General features: G+C 33.2%; 1 protein-coding gene across 1 annotated transcript in view; it reads left to right on the plus strand.

The window, feature by feature from the left end:
* Positions 1–20,183, plus strand: part of LOC145694715 (phospholipid-transporting ATPase ABCA3-like) — a 142,578-nt gene that overhangs the window by 43,926 nt on the left and 78,469 nt on the right. The window contains exons 3-8 of the mRNA XM_081771245.1: positions 812–1,030; positions 4,721–4,809; positions 8,190–8,351; positions 15,850–16,093; positions 18,618–18,788; positions 19,983–20,161. Coding sequence (XP_081627371.1) covers positions 812–1,030; positions 4,721–4,809; positions 8,190–8,351; positions 15,850–16,093; positions 18,618–18,788; positions 19,983–20,161 — 1,064 coding nt within the window. The remainder of the gene's footprint in view (positions 1–811; positions 1,031–4,720; positions 4,810–8,189; positions 8,352–15,849; positions 16,094–18,617; positions 18,789–19,982; positions 20,162–20,183) is intronic.

Below are 20,183 nucleotides of genomic sequence, written 5' to 3' on the forward strand. Positions count from 1 at the left end.
GAAAAGTTGTCGGCTTTCGATATATGTATGTATACGTCTGAAATATGCTAAAGGTGAACGTTAATTATACCGGACGGTAGGACGATACACTTTCGGGTGGTTTGTGTGATTTCGGAAGCATTCATGTTCCAAAACATTCGGAAACATTTCTAGCGCCAAGCAACTTGTATCCGAAATATAGTGGCCATCGTTTGAGTGAAATACTTTGTAAAACAGTTACAACTGGAACATTTTCTTTATGTCTGCATTGGTGAAGAAAATTAAGAAATTGGTTTATAAATATATTTCTTTATACTAATATCTGCACTGTTCTGATTACTAACACTCTAGTTACGAACACCCTCAACATACCACGGAAGTGACAACAAGTACAGGAGCAAAATTTAACCCGACGAGGACCTACAGTATATTAACATTTTCAAGAGTTTTATGTCCAACTTTATTTGAATCAACCATGTGGTGCCTCGTTGTCAAATTCCTTTCTTTTTTTCGGCTAATATTTCAGAAAGTCTTTCAGATGATGTATAATACACTCGTGTCATGCCTGTGTTCTTCAAGTAATAAAACTAATATGAGGTTATATGACAACTGCCTCACGAATATACTATATCATTTGCACATGTGTTCTAGTATGACTTTTTTTTATCATAAGTGATGTTTATGAATCTATATTAACAATTATTAGACTTCTTTGTATTTAGATGTGAGTCAAACATCATGAGTTAGATTCGACTCATAGTAGTCTTAATACTGTAGTACTCTAATAATTTTACATTTCTCGTGTAGGTCTATTTATAATTTTTAATTCCAGGTCTACTTCCTTGCAAGGATAAAGAAGAATTTGAAGAAAAACTTATTAAATTTAAAGATAAAATATTTCGAGAAAATTTAATTGGTATAATATTTGAGGGAAATTTCACACATGGTGATATACCTGATCACCTATCATATACGATTCGTCATGATTTCGCGACATGGTATAAGATGCGCTATGATTGTAATACTAGCGAGAATGGAACAGAAAACTGCAGTAAGTAAATAAAGATCTCAATTTTATTAGTGTCCAGGCATGAATCAGGAATTTTACTTTTATTTACTTATCATTATTACCTATTACAGAGCTGTTGCTCCCTTTACAATGTGTATTATTGGTAATATTTTCTTGAAATGTTACGGAATAAACTAATAACAACAGACATTACAAAAAGAAAAGAAAAACAGAAAGAAAAGAAAAGTAACAAACATATACAGAACAATGAAACAAAATCGTATATACATTCAAGACACCACACAGTAAAAGAGTAAATACATCGTTTTGTTATAAGTGTGTAATACATGAATACATCAATAAAGTGCAAATTGTAGATATTCCTATATATCATTTCATATGTATTTGATATTTGTTTTGTAGATTGTAAATTTGCATGATCCAAATCGCATTGCAAATCAGTAGTTCATCATTAACTACAAAAGTACTGCTGTACTGTTTTACTTATTAATGTATTCTTTTATTATAGTTATAATATTCAATATTCATTGCAAAGTCGACATCACAACATTTTCTCACTAATAGATTATGCTTTCTCGTTATCCTTATTATTGGCGAGTTTTGATGTACCAGTGTATTAGACTTACAACAGTGAAAAGGTAATTGAACTCGTAGCCTGTGCTTCCAAATATTAAAATTTAAATGAATGTAAAAATTCCTGACTATCGACCAAACCATTAACTATTTTGTACAAGAACATATGATCAATTAGTTCCCTCCTATCATACAAGCTATCATTCCGTTAGAAGGGTTTTATAAGATATTCTCTCTTGATACCATGATCTTCTATGCTTTTTATAAGAGAGATATCTCAAAAATTTATTTTGTACTCATTCAATCCTTTTTATATAATATTGATAGCAGGGAGCCCAAATTATACATCCATATTCTAACTTGTTTCTTACAAAACTATTGTACAAATTACATATTGCATTTATATTTCTGAAATCAACCTATTTCTGTTTTAAAATCTTAAATGTTCTAAACGCATCATTAATAACAGATTCAACATGGTTTTCATATAAAAGATGGTAACTTATTGTCACACTTAAATCTTTCACTTTATCCTCTCTTCGTAGTATTTCGTCAGATGGCATGTAGAATGTTGCCATAAGCAAGGCAGTATGTGATCTTAGGAGTAAAATAGGGCCGAAAAGCACTTACAATGTAACTAGTAACATACAGTGTGACTATCTTAAATCACTGAAAATTTGTACATGAAAATGTTGACAAGAGGATATTGTTTTACATACTCCGCAATACAACAAGATTTACACTGTTACCAATCTAACATGAAGTTATATTTAAAAAATGATACTACGTCAGATTATTACGTATTTCAAATCTTCATGTTAAGCAAAAGTTTACAATACCAATTATTTTTAAGTGGTACAAACTAAGAATGCTACAATGTCACAAATGTCTGTAAACATCCCAATATTTGAGACCTCCACAATAGTCATAACGCAAGTGAGAAGGACGTGTCAATGCACATCGGAAGTACCTTAGGATCGAGTACTACTATCATGATATGACATATCAGTAACACGTATGAACGAAGTTACAAGGAATTGAAAGTTTTATTTTTTTCAATGATGAAAATTGGTAAAGTCAGCAATACTACTTAAAATTACGAAATTGAAAAACTTGCAAATTACAACTATCAAAAAGTATTGCTGTAATGCCATAGAAGCTTAGAAAAGCAACGTTTTTAAAAATAATTTTCCACAGCTACGCCATTTTAAGCAATATAACAATCTCTGCCTATACTTTTCATATCTCCAGAATGGGTCAAGATATCAAATTGCTTTAATAGTACTGTATTATGATCTTTATTGAAAACCACTTTTGAGATTGAACATGATACCTACCTTAGCACTTTTTCGAAGTAAATCGTTTTTAAGAGAGTAAGATTTTTAATTCGCTGTAACTTAGATTCCATTTGTTACAAATGCGTGATATCATGGTCATAGTATTCGACAGTAAGGTACTTCCAATGTCTATTGACACGCCCTTCTCGTTTGTGTTGTTACTGTTGTACAGGTCTCCAAAATGGGAATGTTCATGGATGTTTGCAATACTCTAATGTCCTTAGTCTGTTAAGATTTCGCTTAACATAGAGATTTGAAATATGTAATAATATGACCCAGTGCCAGTTAAAAAATATAACTTTAAGTTCGGTTAGCAACACTGTGAATAGAGTACATCAAACATTGTCTCCCTGTCGATATTTGCATGCTATCAAATTTCATTGAACTTTATCAATTAGTTTTAAAGTTACAAATGTGTTCAAGATAAATATTAGTTTAAAAACAGCACCTGGACTTGAATCGTCATGACGCAAACATTTTAATATTTTATTTTCATGGTATATTAAGATCTGTGACTAAGCCAATTAAACTTCTATTAACAGATAAGTAAGGTTTATCGGCTATGAAATCTAAAATAACCAATATTGTGAACGATAAGTGACTGTTTCTTTCTACGAAATATTTAGAAAGTAGAAGCCACTAAATCGGTAAAGTGTTTCCATTACACCGTGTTTCAAAAAGAATGACCTGATTTTGGACGGTAATAATTACGGAACATGGGACGTGCCGGCTAGGAAATGAGTGTTGTTTGAATGGACGTGGCCTATAGTTTCAGAAAATCGCCGTTAGATGTCAGTCAATACGTCTTCTCAGTTTGCAGTCAGTCAGAAGTAAGATGGCGTCCGCTCAAGAGAAGGCGTTTTGTGTGCTGCAGTTTGCAAAGACTGAGTCAGTGATTTCGGTCCAACGTGCTTTTCGTCGGCGTTTTGGTACTGATCTGGCTGCATCCAAAAGGATTCGTCGGTGGTATCGCCAATTTGAAGAGACAGGATACTCTTACAAAGGTAAGAGTCCAATCGGCCTTGCTGCTGTTGGTGGACACATAGAGCATTTGTAATAGCATAGCCGAAACTTCAAGATTTTGTGAGTATTTTGCAATTTATCCCATTTTTGTAGTATCTCTTTTATCAATACATATTAACTTTTAAAATCAGGTCAATCTTTTTGAAACACCCTGTACTTTTAAATATGAGTAGAATTGACTTAACTCTGGTATAAAACGTGAATGAATACAAAATTTTTAACCGTGTTTCGAAGCAAGTTCTTAACACTTTCTCAAAAGTAATAAAATGGTTACCTAAACAACAATATACATTAAAAAAGATTCTGAATAAAAGTAAAAAATAAGAGACTTCATAAAATTATTAAAATAATTCTTAATTTACGTAATTCTTTATAGAGCGTTTCTTCATTACTTTCTTTACAACGAATTTGAAAGAAAGAAAGAAAATAACCGAGCATTTTCCTCAATGTTAGTGAAAAGTTTGGATGTTTCAGTTTCTACCCATAAGTAACAACTTAATACGGTATATATAATACATGAAACAAGCCAGTAGTAACAGAAAACACGATCAAATTAACAGGAGAAAATCGAATAGTAAAAAGAGTAAAAATACAGAAATAACATAAAAGTACAAGAAATAATGAAAATACTACTTTCCATTTAGGCAAGAATTTTTGGATATTGTCATAGCTTAGTTTAGTTATGGAATAGAAAAGCCACAATATTTGAAATTATACTTTCATTATTTTTATGAATATATGTCTATTGGATAATAGTTCTTGCATTTTCTTTGTTTAGGTGTTAGGGTGCGATATGGATTTCCTGCAATGCAAGTATTAATTGACAAGTCGTATATCGGCATGAGAACGAATAATACAAATTTCCAAGTAAGTTTTCAAACACAGAACTATCGTATGTTATCATAATAAGAGCTTTTCATTATATCAAACTCCTCAAATACAGTACATGCTTTAATACTAGGTTACCTACATCTTTGAAGTACTAGAAACGCTGTATGGGAAAAAAAATCCCAGGGTTTAAAAATTTCTGGTGACACTGACAGTGGTAGCGAAACTTAAACAATGCATGACAATTACAGGATATACAGAATTTTAGTTATTCAAAAAAAAAGTTTGCTTAAAACTGTTAGTTGAAGTAATTTATAATAAAAGGAATGTATCTTTCAATCATCAAATCGGTTCATTAGCAACATATTTTTGTATAGGATGCCTTAAAGTGCTGTAAAATGTCAGATAAAGTAGGAAATTAAAACAAAAAAACTGTTTTACCCTCTTTTACTGTCTTAGAAAAACGGAAAATTAAAAAAGAAACATTAGTTTTTAAGTCATTTTAGCATTTTTTTGTTACAGAATCATTGCAAAACTAAATTTTAGTAGAAAATTTTATACAACATTCTATTTCTGTTGCACACAGTTGGGTATTTACACCTGTTTCTGATAGTTCAGGAATTCAGGCTCAGCTCATGTTTCCTTTCGAACATGCACACAAGCAAACATACTCAAAGAAAATAAAAATTTGCTCTTGGAAGCAAAGGTAAAGGGTTATTCACTAACTGAGAGCTTAGTTATTTAAATTATAGAACCAACTTCTTTCTTTGCCCTGAAAATTTATTAACTAGTATAATTTAGGGTCATTTATTTTGATAATGTAATGTTAGATTCATTGTTCTAATTTAACAGAATTGAATGATTTTTATATATATTATAGATCAACGAATGATTTAAAATACGTGCGAAAACCATTCAACAAATAATATTTTGTAAACATTACTACAGTCTTAAAAGAATCCTAGCATCCAGTTCTCACTAATAAAAAAAAATAATAAAAATAAAAATAGTCTTACAGTGTTATCCTTATTTTAACCAAAAATGCTCTTATAGTCTTACACTGTTATCCTTATTCCAACCAAAAATACTCTTATAACTCTATACACGGCTATCAGAATACAGTTTTTTTTTTTTAACAGGAGTGTGTGCGGTTTTTATTTGAAGAAGATTGTAAATGATATTCTTTGCATTTGTCCAAAAAACATGCGGATTCAAAAAATTGCTCCCTTTTACTTGATACAGCTAGGTGCAAACCGACTCCTCTGTTCTCCTTTGATACTCCTCTGGTTGTACTAAAAGTAATGTATCTAAGTTTGTACTTAGCATATTTTAAATACATTTTGCCTGACAATGATACATTTTGCCTGACAATGTTTCAACTTTGAATAACTTTGAATAAAATTGATTATTTTCTGTCTCGTACATATATAAACTTCCAACTATATGTGAAATCCTTTAGCTGGAAGTTGAACATAGTTTATTGTATACTTCTATTCATTCAAGAATTAAATAGTTTGTGCGCATTACACTAATTGCTTCTTCTAGCTTTCCATCTCTCATTGTTATTTTAATAACTAACAATTAATTTCCCGATTGCAGGAAAAATTCACCATTCCTTGATTTCATCAATTCTATATTATGAACACATTGTGTATTTTACTTAACATTTAACAGATTTGTTCCATTATTTTCCGCTAATTTTTGTTCTCAATAGCAATTAGTGAAAGTTTGTAAGAAAAATGATGAAGTTTGACAAAAATCTAGTTAGATTAATTAATATGTGCTTAAATGAATCTCAAAGTAGTGTCTGAGTAGGAAGATTCTTGTCCACGAGCTTGCACATCAAGAATTGCCTTAAACAAGGAGATGCATTTCGCCATTATTATTCAACTTTATTCTGGCGTACGCTATAAGGAAAATCAAAGATAGCAACCAGGGCCTAGAGTTAATTGGTATTTACCATTTTATGGCGTATACTGATGATGTAAATCTGATAGAGGATGATAGGAAAGCAATAGAAAAAAATGCAGAGATCTTATTAAACGCTCGCAGTAACATAGGTTTAGAAGTAGGCCTAAATGCAGAGAAAACTAAATACATGGAAGTTCGCCGGGATCGTAATACTGCAAATTATGGATGCGTCAAAATATCAAATAATACTTTCGACAAAGTGGATACTTTCAAGTATCTAGGGTCAATATCAGACCAAAATCATATCCACTAAGAAATTAAGAGCCGACTGAAAGCAGGTAATTCGCGTTATTATTCAGTTCAAAATCTTTTCTTGTCTCAAATTCTATCGAGAAATTTAAAACTTAAAATATATTAAAACGATAATCATGCCTGTTGTTCTGTATGGTTGTGAAACATGGTCTTTTACTTTGAGGGAAGGACGCAGACTGAAAGTGTTTGAGAACAAAATTCTGAGACGAATATTGGACCCAACAGGAACGGGAATGGAAAATAGCGGAAACATCATAACGAAGAACTGTATAATTTATACGGTTTGCGAAACATTGTTAGGGTCATCAAATCCAGAAGGCTCAGGCGGGTAGGTGATGTAGCCAGAATGGAAGAAACTAGGAACGCTTTCAAAGTTTTGACTGGAAATCAAATCAGAAAACGTATATTAGGAAGACCTAGGCACAGATAGAGAACAATATTAAAATAGATCTCGCAAAAATAGGAATACAAAGTAGAAAATGGGTCTAGTTGGCTAAGGACAGAAGTCAATGAAGAGCTTTTGTGAACGGGGCATTGAACCTCCGGGTTCCGTAGGCCATAGAGTTAGTTAGTTGAATATAAATAGCTGGAGTCATGTTTTGTAGTATTTCCGGTAATTGCAGATTATCTTTACACCGGATTGGTTCTGGTCTTATCAAGTACAGATAAACAAGAGCCTAGGTAATAAAAATTAGTACAAACTACAATAGATAGCACTAGAGTAATTTGAAGAGAATGATCTGTTAAAAAACGCACATAGTCTAAGATCGTACACAGATATGAACAACTGTAATTGTATAATTACTAAAATACAGTAGTGACCACCACTGGACAATTAATTAGTAGACAATCACGATACATTTGCTTAGACGAGCAACACGTAATTAGGATAAGACACTATTCCACTAACTTTCTAAACTGAATAGGGAATAGACCATATTGTCATCAAAGTTTTGTCAAAAAAATGTATGTCTCTTATTAAGATGCAGATACCCGTGCATTCCTCTGAGGTACCCAGTTTGACTGATTTTTTTCTAAAGATGAACCAAAAAAGAAACCTGTCCAAATCTCTTAAAAATCTTGAGTTTGATTATTTTTGTAGGATACAGCACTGTTTTCAGTATGCCGCTCAAATATTTTGTTTTTAGATTCTTCATTGTTTTACATTCTATATTATACATGATCTTTTGTTTTAGTTATACATCCAGGATTTTCCACAGCCTCCTTACGTGAAGAATGTGTATGCACGTGTACGAGAAGCCATAATTCCCACGGCTCCTTTGATCATAATCGTCATGCTTCTGCTGTTGGTACCAGTGATAAAAAAAATTGTAATAGAAAAGGAAACAGGTGTCAAGGTAATTTTATATTCAGTACAGAAGACAAAAAGTATTTTGCTTGTGTTGTTAGTAGCCCTAGGTAGGCCTATACTATTATAAATTAATACTACGGTAAACGTATTTTGCTCTTGAGTAGTTTGTAAATGTAAGGAACTACGAAAGAATTTTTAAAACAGAATTTTAGCAATTAAATAAAATTTGTTTGTAATCAATGCAAAATATCCAGATAAAAAAATTTTACCAATATAGCTTATTGGTAAACAGCAGCAAGAGATATAATCCACGAATATCCTCTTCAGTCCCCTTGTCGAGCCCGCTGAACAAATTTCAAGGTCACGTTGTATTATCGCAAACGGGGCAAATGCATTCAAGTTCCGTCATCGAGCTCGTTGAACATTGTACTTTATCTGTATGTATGAGTAGTGCGAGTGTCGCTTTTCTTTTGTTCGTTTTGTGTTCGGGAGTATGGCTGGACGTCCAGAGAAGCGGGAAGCTGCATCGTCCTTACACAAAGGTACGTCTATTCATTATAAAACCTATTTTAGGGAATACATTTCGCTTCTTTCTTATCAAGAAATGTCTGGTGTGTATTATTAGTAAGAAATTTCATTGATATGAACTAAAGTCTGTAAATATAAGACGTCATTGTTGGCGTGTTCAGCCGGCTGAACAATCGTACGCAACTGATAAAATTCTGGCTAATCTTTGTACTACTGCGTCGTATTTCATTTTTATTGTTACTTCCTAGAAACATTGAACAATTGTTTGTATAATTGTTTAGGCTTGTAGTTAGGGTTGGGTGCTTAACTAGCTGGAATTGTTGCTGTACTTATTTAATGTTGTATGAATTATTTTAAATGTTAATTTGGCGTTTCTTTTCAACGAATTAACTCTAGAACTTGACAATTCTGGTTAATTAAAGAGAAAACTCTTTTCGATTTCTATTTCAGGTCGAAGCCTTGACCAAGATGATGTACTTCAAATGATTGATGAAAGCGATATTGACGCTTATGAAAGTGATGTATCGAGAATGAGAGTTAGAATTTAAGTATTAAGCTCTGAAGAGGAAGATGAAAAAATAATGTTGCTCCACATTTTTTAATTTTTGAATTTAGGCTGCATTCATTGAGGGGATGAGTGTACCCAGCTTATTAATATTTGTAATTTACCAGTTTAGTAATTTGTATGTATGACTGAGTTACGGGGGGCGTATGGGGACATCAGCATTGAGGCCGTATGTCCATGTCACGATCGACACGGCTGCTCGCACAAGTACTGTATCAATAGAAGAGCAAAGGAAAGCTAATACGAATATATCAAAAACAAAAAGTGCTGCAAAATTAAAAACAAAAAATAATGATAAAAGAATAAATATATGGAATAAAAATAGATAACAAGAACAATAAATATAGAAAAAATAAAAAGATAGAACAATAGCTAAAAGCGTAGCAGCAATTAAAAGAATAAAGAGACTAGAAAGCACAGAGAATGTAAGCAACCTCAGAAGCATGAAGAAAATGAAGTGCCAAGCTAACAATACCATCATCATCCACCAAAGCGCGGGTAAAGGTACAAGGCAATCCGTGACGTTCTCTGAGATCTGAATATTCAGGACATTCCAGAAGAATGTGCTGAATACTCAGATGGACAATACACTCCTCACAATATGGACGGCGCAAATCACGCAGCAAATACTCATGTGTCAGGTGAGAATGTCCGATACGAAAACACGTCAGAAGATACTTCATCTAGATGACTAGAGTGAGAAGATGTATGTCACTTTCCTAGGAGCGGCTTAACTGCGTACATTTTCATTAGGCTGGTCCCAAACTGCTTGCCAATGAGTGCGTATCAAGGTGGAAAAATTAGTAAAGATCGCAGTAAGGAAGAATATGCTCCAATGCAACTCAGCCAAGGCGCCGTTCTTGGCGATTGTGGCAGCACGTTCGTTTCCCCGGATGCCAACATGACCCCGCACCCAAGAGACAACGATGACACAGTCCTGGTGTTAGAGCTGATGGCTGGATCTCAGAAGAATGTCTTCAACGAAGGCGTGCTTAATGAAGACTTGTGGAGGCCTCTAATTATGCTCTGAGAATCGATGCAAACCAGCTCACGACGGAACGAGAGCGTGAGAGCATGTTCACGGGCAAGCATAATGGCAGTAAATTAAGCAGTATATACGGAACACATGCGATGTAAGCTATATTCTGAGTTGCTCTCGTCAATGACAAAGGCACAGCCAACAGAATTTCCCTCTTTAAACAATCCGTATAGAACACATTAAAATAAGGGTACTGTTCTAAGAGTGTTGTAAACTGTTGCTGGTACAGCTGGGAATTAGTATGCTGCTTGGGGTGTGAAGACAAGCGTAATTCAAACCATGGTGATCGAAGCAGCCTTGTTGGGACAACAAAAAATTGAAGCAACGAAAGAGAGGGCCACACAAATTCGTCAAAAAGGAGACTCTCACACACATGGATATACCATGGACGGACCATGTGTACAGCGACGACGTGCAGCATAGAGGTCGTAAATCCGGCCATCACACAAGAAAATCTACAGAGGTGATTAGAAATACAGAGCACGTGTGCAGAATAATTAAAGAGAAGCCTCCTACGACGATATATTAATGAATGTTCGTTGGCTTCAACACAAGGGCTGGCAACAGGACTAGTACGAAGCGCGCCAGTAGCTAGTCGAATGTCCAGGTAAAGAACTCTTTCTAGTTGTTTCACCAGAGAAGAGCGAGTGGACATGTAAACAATAAACAAGGGTGTTCAAAATCAACAGGTCCCAAATGTATCTAGTGCAATATTATACTGCATTCAGGAAAACAGGAACTATTTCTATGATTTCTATGGAAAGTGAACCGGATAATGGAGTGCAGAAAGGGAAATGAAATGGAATGAACTAATAGTTCACAAATTATCAATATAAACACATTATAAATATTGTACACATCAGGGGCGGATCCAGGGGATCGATCGTCCCCCAGAAGACGAAACTTTCTTTTATATATATATATATATATATATATATATATATAACCCATCCCAAAGTTCGGAGCACTTAAAAGTTGCGGTATGACCTCCCACCGCCCCCTCAAAAGTAAGTCCTGGATCCGCCCCTGGTACACATTCTATATTAGTTTAACATAGTCAACATACATAACTGAATGTACGATAAATATAGGAATAAATTTACTCAAAATTTAAGAAGGTGAATCTCACTGTTCTTCCAAAAATAAGTATCCGATTATGGACAGAAATGTAGTGCCTTGTTACAAATGTTCAGCCGGCTGAACAGGCCCCCCACCCCACCCCGTCAACCCTACCCCAACGAAACTGTCATTTATGTGTTTCATAGCACCCCAATTTCATAATATATAAAACTCCTATCTCTGCGATTCCAACTAACAGCTTGGGACTGAAGAGGATATAGCTAAATTGTTGATTCAACAACGCTGGTGTAAATGTAGGCTAATTCTAAATTTATGACATAAAAATAGCTGCAGCGCAGTTAACACAAAGATTTATTGAACACACACAAGTTTTCTGGTATTTTTAGACTTACGCAATAAACATTAATAGGCTATAGAACCAACACACCTAGAATAAAGTAAAGAGTTATCGAGATTATTCCATGATACTTCCGAATGTGGCAAAAGTACACAAATGAGTTCGAAACTTAAGAAGATCAATTCACCTATACAGGAAGTCGTGCCACTTAACGCTCTACAAGATGGCAGATTTATTCTGCCGTCATGTGTTTGCCTCCTTGATCATTAATAGACAGTGGGTTATAGGTGGCGGACAGTAAAATCTTAGTTATGTGATTATGTATTATCTTTTACAATAGTGCCACGATCTAATCATAATGTAGCATTTCAATTTGTGCTTAATTAACCTTTCCGTGCATTCGCATTATGTAAATGTGTATCAAATGAAACAAGACTTTCTAAACTAACTGCTTATTGGAACATAATAGAGTGGTAAAAATATTGAAAAGCATCCAGTAGGAAATCATGGATAAGTCGCAAAGTAGGTTGACAGAAAACTGGACGGGGTCGGTGACGTGGTTCTGTAATCGAGTTCTCTTGAAGGTGAGATAGTGTGGTGGGGAATAGCCTACCCCAAACAATCTGTTCGAGCAAGTAATCTGTCATACATAGACTGAATTTCAATCTGGGATATGAATTACACACTCACAGCAAATCTTGGCGTAGCTATAGGAGACAGCTGTCACCTGGGACCGCCTTGCGATTAGGTGCTGCCTCACCATACCCAATACATGCTTGATAGGGTTTAGACTTGGAAATCTGGTAAATCAAGGTAGAAGGCGTATACCGAGTAAAGCATGTTGAGTTATGCTTTCAGTATGAGGTTGCGCGTTATTTTCCTGGAAGGTGAGGTTCTGTGAACTGTACGGATAAGATTAGAGGATAGAATTAGCGACGTCACAAATGTAAGACGCAGTGCTCATACTCTTTTAAATAAAGACAAGAGGTATATGTTGATTGATTGATTTTTATTTACGTCTTTTGGTAACAACAAGGTTATATGGCGATTGTGGAGAGACGTTGGGTCTTCTCACTTACCTGCACGTCTATGGACAAACATATGGCCATCGGTGTAGACGAAGCAGAAGTCGCTGAATACCACTGCCATTGCAGTCTCTCTCGACACCATCGACGGCGAGATGTGTCTTGTATGTCATACTTGGGTGTATAATTGAAGTAAAGAGTGTCCATACGTAGATAACTTGCAACCTTACCTGGCGCTCATTTAAAAAGAAAAAGAGAGAGAGAAATGTTTATTTTATAAATATTACATATATTTTCTTTCATTTACTCCAATTGTAAAATTGCATTTGTTTTGTCTGCTTATATAGAGCCATACTTATTTTAGAAATAGTTCGTTATCTCTATGTACACCGATGCACTTGTTGAGCAATCAGCGGGATAGTGTTGCAAAACATTCTATTTTGTTTTGCGTTACATTGTTTCATTTTAATATACGAGTATATTATATGACATTTATCATTGCGTCAAGATAGTAATATTGTTTTGACATTTGTATTTTGGTCAAAAATACCTCATTGTTTACACGATTTTAGTTCTAAAACTCAATATAAGATCTAGTCTCTTGGAGCAGGCAATGGAGGATGAAACGAGTATCAGAAAGCATACCCTACTTGCGTGGGTGTCGTCAAGACTTTTTCAAGGGAGTGGCAAAATTAGGTCATCTCAAGTTCGACCACCTTTATGTACTTAGGAAAATTTTAGTTTTTAGAACTAGAGATGGCTTAAAGCCCTTAGGTCGTAGATAAGTAAGGTCATTTCAAACTTATCATTGTATATATGTAATATGTATGCATCCGAGAACAGCCAGGCTTATTCCTTACAAATTAATATGTTTGTGGCATTAAATATGCCCAATATATTAAGTCCTCAACGCTGTTATGCAACATGAAATATAAATAAGGATTCTATTATGAGAGCGTAAACATAGTTTTTATACAATTACATGGTTTCTCTAGTTTTCCTCCTCCATTGTTTTGAACGCTAGCTGAGAGTGGTAAGGATGCAAAGCGAATTTGTTGATGACTTCGTCCAAAAAAATCCCAATGTTTACTCGTTAATTGTGAACTCTCAGGAAACATACGCTATTCAGTAGCTCATTACACATAGTTGATCTCAACCAAAATTTTATACAACAGAGAGTGCCGAACGATCGGTCTACGATGCACGTCGTAGCAAGAAGTCTGAGACATATCGGGACTGCGGAATGCACTGCAGAGTAAAACTTGGAAGAATGATCAAATAAAACAATGTCATTTTATGTCTTTATAATTTATAACGTCTTTGTTATGCTACAGTTCGTATCATGTTTGACTCTTTGTAATATATGTCCATGATTTAGACTTTCCATCGATGCTAGCGAATCTAAATAGAGAACCAACATTGAAATCTTAATTGGTCCTCCAAATCTCATGGATAGATAGATCGACGTACTTGTCTGGACACATTTTGCTAAACAGTCTGTTCGATGTTTAGTTTACTCGAAATTTAAAATAACTTTCATTAAATTGTTGAGATCTCAAATGAGCACTTTCTGTGATCTTGGAATATGGCCACAACTGTATCATGTGATCTTGGATATGAAAATATCAATTTGAATACCCTAAAGAATCTTAACAACTGGCTTCAATACGAAAGAATATTGTGCTGTTGTAATGGCACAAGAAACTGAAATTTCGAAGCTGCACAAAGTAGAAGGTGTGCATGCTGGCGTGTTGCATTGTTTCCACTCACAAAAATTGGAGAGTTTCTGTAACAAAAAAAAAAAAAAAAAAAGTTCTCAGCAAATAATCAAACTAATACTTTGCGGTCCACCTAGTTTTACAAAACACGGGTATATTTAGCACCAACTTTCTTCGAAGTGGACTTGCTCGTAAAAATAAATATTTGAATACAAGAATCCACGGAAAGGCATTTGGCCCTCTTGCTCCCCTTCTCGACGCTCATGTCTACTCGAATTAAACTTTTGGATCATGTTTAGGTGGCAGATAGGGCGTGTTATAGTCTTAACCTTGACAATGTAAAACAGTCAAAAATAATAATAATAATAATAATAATAATAATAATAATAATAATAATAATAATAATAATAATAATAATAATAATAATAATTAAAATGGTAAAGCTTAGGTAAATTCTTACTTTACTGAAAGTGAGACGCTTATACTCAGTGACCATTGCAACAACCAATCAGTATATTTGAGTTATAGTAGCTTAGTGATTCAGCCAATATTTGTTTAACGTAAATTCAAAGATAAGCACTGCAACTGATGATAATAATGAAGCAGAAAAACACGTCTCTTCACGCTATTGCAAAATCATGGAAATGATAGCTTATGTGATATCTGCCTGGAACTGAAAGCTTTGGGTCAGTGGAAGAAGGCTTAGTTCTTGAATGGTAAATACAGTAGTTATGAGGTGCATCCAGGAAATAATAAAGTGAGTAGCTCCTGTTAATCGTTTGATGATATTCAAGGCGGAAGGATACAGTGGAAGCCTTCCATCCAAGACCATCTGAAAAAAACAGACGAAAAGATCGACTTTTGATCTGGCGATGTTTGAATTATTAGAAAACAGCAATTCGTTTGAGTGTGGTATCAAACTACCTTTGTTGTTTACGGTACTGCTCAATACTCTTTTTAATCGATTTCATAAAGATGTGTAGAAGAGAATCCAGATAGTAGTAACACAGAACCAGCACACCTGGAAGTAGTGTGGTGTGTATATATAGAATAATTTGTTTTGCATTACAGATTATTATTATTATTATTATTATTATTATTATTATTATTATTATTATTATTATTATTATTATTATTATTATTATTATTATTATTATTATTATTATTTAGATATGGATATCTAAACTTTATAGCTTAATACCTAACTGTATCAAATTAATATATTAACATTTTTAATTTTCTTTATTTGCAGGAATTAATGAAAATGATGGGCCTAAAATCATGGCAGCTATGGCTGGGGTGGTTATTTAATGCCCTGACAATATCTTCAATTGCTATTACCATAATTGTAATTTTGTTGACAGCAAATTTACGAGGAACAGAATACGGAGCTTTTTATTCTTTCACGAATGGATTTGTTGTTTGGCTGTTATTCTTATTGTACGCAATTGCTGGAGCAGTGTTTTGTTTTGCAATCAGCAGTCTTTTCACTAACCGTAAGTGGAAAATGAATAATTAACTCATAGTTTTGACATTACAATGAAACGTAGCTTCTTTCTTAAGATTGAAACTGGCATATAAATTGAATTTGGTTTTTTTTTTTTTTTTAATTTATCATTCCCTTTGCTCTAGTGAAAGAAGTATCGTATTTATATGTATATAATAAGTATTTTTTCTTTATTTTAGGCCTAAACGGTAGGGTGCGTAGTGCATATAAAGAAGTTTTCCGACAGATATTTTAAACTATGTATGGTTTCACTAAATTATTGCATACAACATATATGTATATTTTGCAATTAATGTGTACCAATAAAAAGAAGCAAGTGAAATAATTGCGATCTTAAATAATGACTCATATTATAAACATCTCTTTCCTTTACTGACCCTTTCCTTACTAATATATTTTGCGCTAACATTATATTGGTGGTACTGTATTAGCAGGATCGATAATTTCTTTAAAACCGTAAAATTTTCAGTAGGAGAAAAGTACACTTTGCAGAAATCTTAATTTTATGTTATTTTAATAAGAAGCGTAATACTCTTATATGTGAGTAAATACGGTGATTTTAAGTTACATATTCATTTCGTGATTTAGAATTTTTGACAGAATATTTATTTTCAAATTCCCGGATTCTCTGCCGTTAAATTAGTATTCCATATCTTACACGCAAGACATAATTTCTCTTTTGTTTTCCCCTATCAAAAAAAGTATGCATTACGCGTAAACGTAAATATGATATTAATAAAACATTAACAAAACAATTCCTCTGCAAACTTGTATTTTCTTCTTATTTTGCAATCTCTCTTCGTTTTTTGCATTGTCTAGAGTCAGATTTGAGAGGTGTAAAGTAAAGAAAAGGAAAAAGTGATTTTCTAACAAAAAGTGAAACAGGAAGCATTTGAGAACTGTGCATTTTGTACATATGAAATAAATACTCTATTCTGTCCAATTTTCTACTCATTTTCTTAAAGAATCATGTGAAGTTTATGTATATATACTTTGCAAATAGGCACGATATTATTTTAAAAAAAAAAAACATTTAACTGAGGATAATTAATTGATACAAATTAATCACAGGACTCAAAATTGCAAAATATTTTTCTATTGGTTAGACTATATCATCAGAAAATAAACTTAATGGTTCTATGTATACAGTAACGAAGGTTTCTTTGAAATTTTATCTATTGACTGCAAGTTTCGGAGGGAAGGTATCTGTTAGTAATTTGACAGAAAGAGACCATATTAATCATGTTACCTTGTTATTTGTAGACAGAACTATTTTCGAAGCAAATTTTATGAAAACAAAGAAATTATATTAAAAATTATGAGAAATGTAAATAAATTTTGGCATCTTTATCTTTCTGAAAAAATAAATATATAAAAAATCAAATAATTACATAATAATACATTAAATACAATGACAAAACTTATGTTAAGATGATAGGAGGGGTTGCGGTGGTTCAATAGTAGAGCTTTCGCCTCTAGTGCGTGAAGTCCCTGGTTCGATACCAGCTCGCGACAAATGGGCTTTGTAAGGGACAAACACCGTGTGCATGGGTTTTCTCGCCCATTTTTTTTTTTTTTCATTTTCTTCATTCCACCATTTCAATTATTTCTCATCCTCACTGCCTCCTTTAGCCTATATGGCATAATAGAATGATTTCATTTCATTTCAAGATCACAGGGCATTTTATCAGGAGGTTTTAATCACTTCTATATATATATATTTTACTTCCTTTGTTTCCCAAAGAATGAATTTATGAAGAGAAAGAAAACAACAAAGTTTCAACGTCAATTGGCTATACAGTTTCAGCGCGAATGAAAATCCTGGAAATAATTTAAACTCCTGTCCTTAGATGGCTTGCAAAGTTCATACTAAAAGATGGTTTCCTTCTAAAACCACAATGCTGCACGGAGAAAAGAGTTAAAATTAGGTTTTACACTGAAACCATTGGGCCGGAAAGGGTTAAATCTCTACTTTCATGCTGTGCCCAAATTAATATTCTTTTGCTTTCAATTATTTATATACATGCATGTCTTGACACACTAATATCTTTCAAAGCATCTTTTCCTAATTATACATTAGAAACATCCTTTCGCGCGGGGAAATATATTCTGGTATAAGTAACTTGTGAATTTCACAACACTCCAAAGTTTCTCTCTTAGAATCTCTTAGCCTCTGTTAAAAACCATCATTCAATAAAGTTGAATTACTTTGGATGTTGCTAAGGATTCTGGAAACAAATCTAGTGAAACGATCGTTGGAGATGTGCCATATTGGAAAACATACCCTAATTACATTAAAATTTAGTTTATTTAAAATTAATATTATAGTACAATTCTGTTATGAGTGTTAAACGAATAACAAAATTGCTGATGTGTTATCTAGTATGGGTATCTAGAAACAAATATGAATATTAATAAGAATAAATAAATAATAATGTTTTATGTTTTATGGTCTATAGTTTCCTACAGATATACTGAATATTTAACACTAAGTTAATTATCAATAAATTTAGGAACATTTGGAGCAGTAACTGGAATTACTCTCTGGATCGTAACATTTGTTCTTCCTGCTTATTGTTTGTCTTTGGGAAAATTAACACTTACAGAGAAGATGTTTCTTGGATTATTACCCAATATGGCAGCTGTTTGGGGAATGGAAACTCTTAACGTGCGAGAAATAACAGGTGAGTAAAGTTGATCTTTTATTGCAATTAATCAACAGGTTTGACTTTGAGAAGGAAGTATCGGTACATTAATTAATACTATACTGATACATTAGTACTCTTTTATACCTTGACTCACCTTAGTATATGTTAATGTATTTAACTCACGAAACGTTTTCAATGGTCACTTCCGGCATCCTCAGCAGTGTTCTTCAAATCATCAAGTGTTATTCTTAATCCTATTTCTTGGTGTCAGCCATCATTTCTAAGAATTTTACCAGTATAGTTCATATGTACCAAATGGAAACATTCTTAATAAAACAAAAAATACAAACTCATTAGTGGGATTATATGTAACAAATACATTATTAGTTTTCAAACATCTGGAAGTACAAAATAACATAATAAATCCTACTGAATAATCAGATAAAAGGTCACTAAATTTCACTAAGGTTGTTACGTACATGAAATGGGTGGAAAATCTTATGCACAAAAGATTCAATTAACTACCGTAATTGTTTATATTAAATTTTTATTTAAAAGTTTTCACCCGATTCCAATTTACTTGGTAATAGCCATAATATAGTACGCGTTGTCTGATCTTTCGTTCAAGAAATTTCAAGAGAAACTTATTGTGCTATTTTGAATTTTCACCTATTTGGGAAATACAATATTTACTATAGAGTAACCCATTGATTTAGTCGTAATTTTTTATTTTATTAATTTTACCGTTTAGTACATTGAAACCATATTGGTATTTTTTTTATAAATCACATCTTACATTAAGAGATGTGATTAACAGCATAAGTTGGTGTTTCAAAGAACGCCATTGAAGATGATAATCGAATTAGTGTATTTCTAAGAAAGTTTCCTATGAGTTTGATATGTCATATGACCCTATGCTTGCTTGATGAAGTTACGTAGAATATTGCAAACAGTGTCTATTTCATGCGAGAAGTACAATACCTAGTAATATATAGAAACTATTCTTGTTTTGTTGAATTAATGGATATTGTAGAAGTGGTTCTACACTTCTGTACACACTTTTAGTCAACTATAATAACGAAAGTAAAATTTTACAGGAAAAATCACGTTACAGTACATTCAAGGCTCTTGAAATTTTAGAAGACTAAATTTCCAGCTGAAGTTTATCAGTTAATGTAAATATGTTCCTTCGTAGATGCAGGAAAAGTCTCAAATGTGCTTTATTTTCAGGTGGAATGGAAACACTATTCATACTAGAAGAATACAAAGATAGAAGTATGTTATCTTTGGGTCACGTATTTTTCTTGTTCATCATAGACATCATATTGTATGGTTTTGTGACTTGGTATGTTGATTCTATAAAGCCGGGAAAATATGGTGTAGCAAAACCATGGAACTTTTTCGTCAAGGTAAGGATGATTTCTATATTTA

This window comes from Thermobia domestica, chromosome 9, assembly GCF_964235325.1.
Source record: "Thermobia domestica chromosome 9, izTheDome1.hap1.1, whole genome shotgun sequence".
NCBI classification, from domain to species: domain Eukaryota; kingdom Metazoa; phylum Arthropoda; class Insecta; order Zygentoma; family Lepismatidae; genus Thermobia; species Thermobia domestica.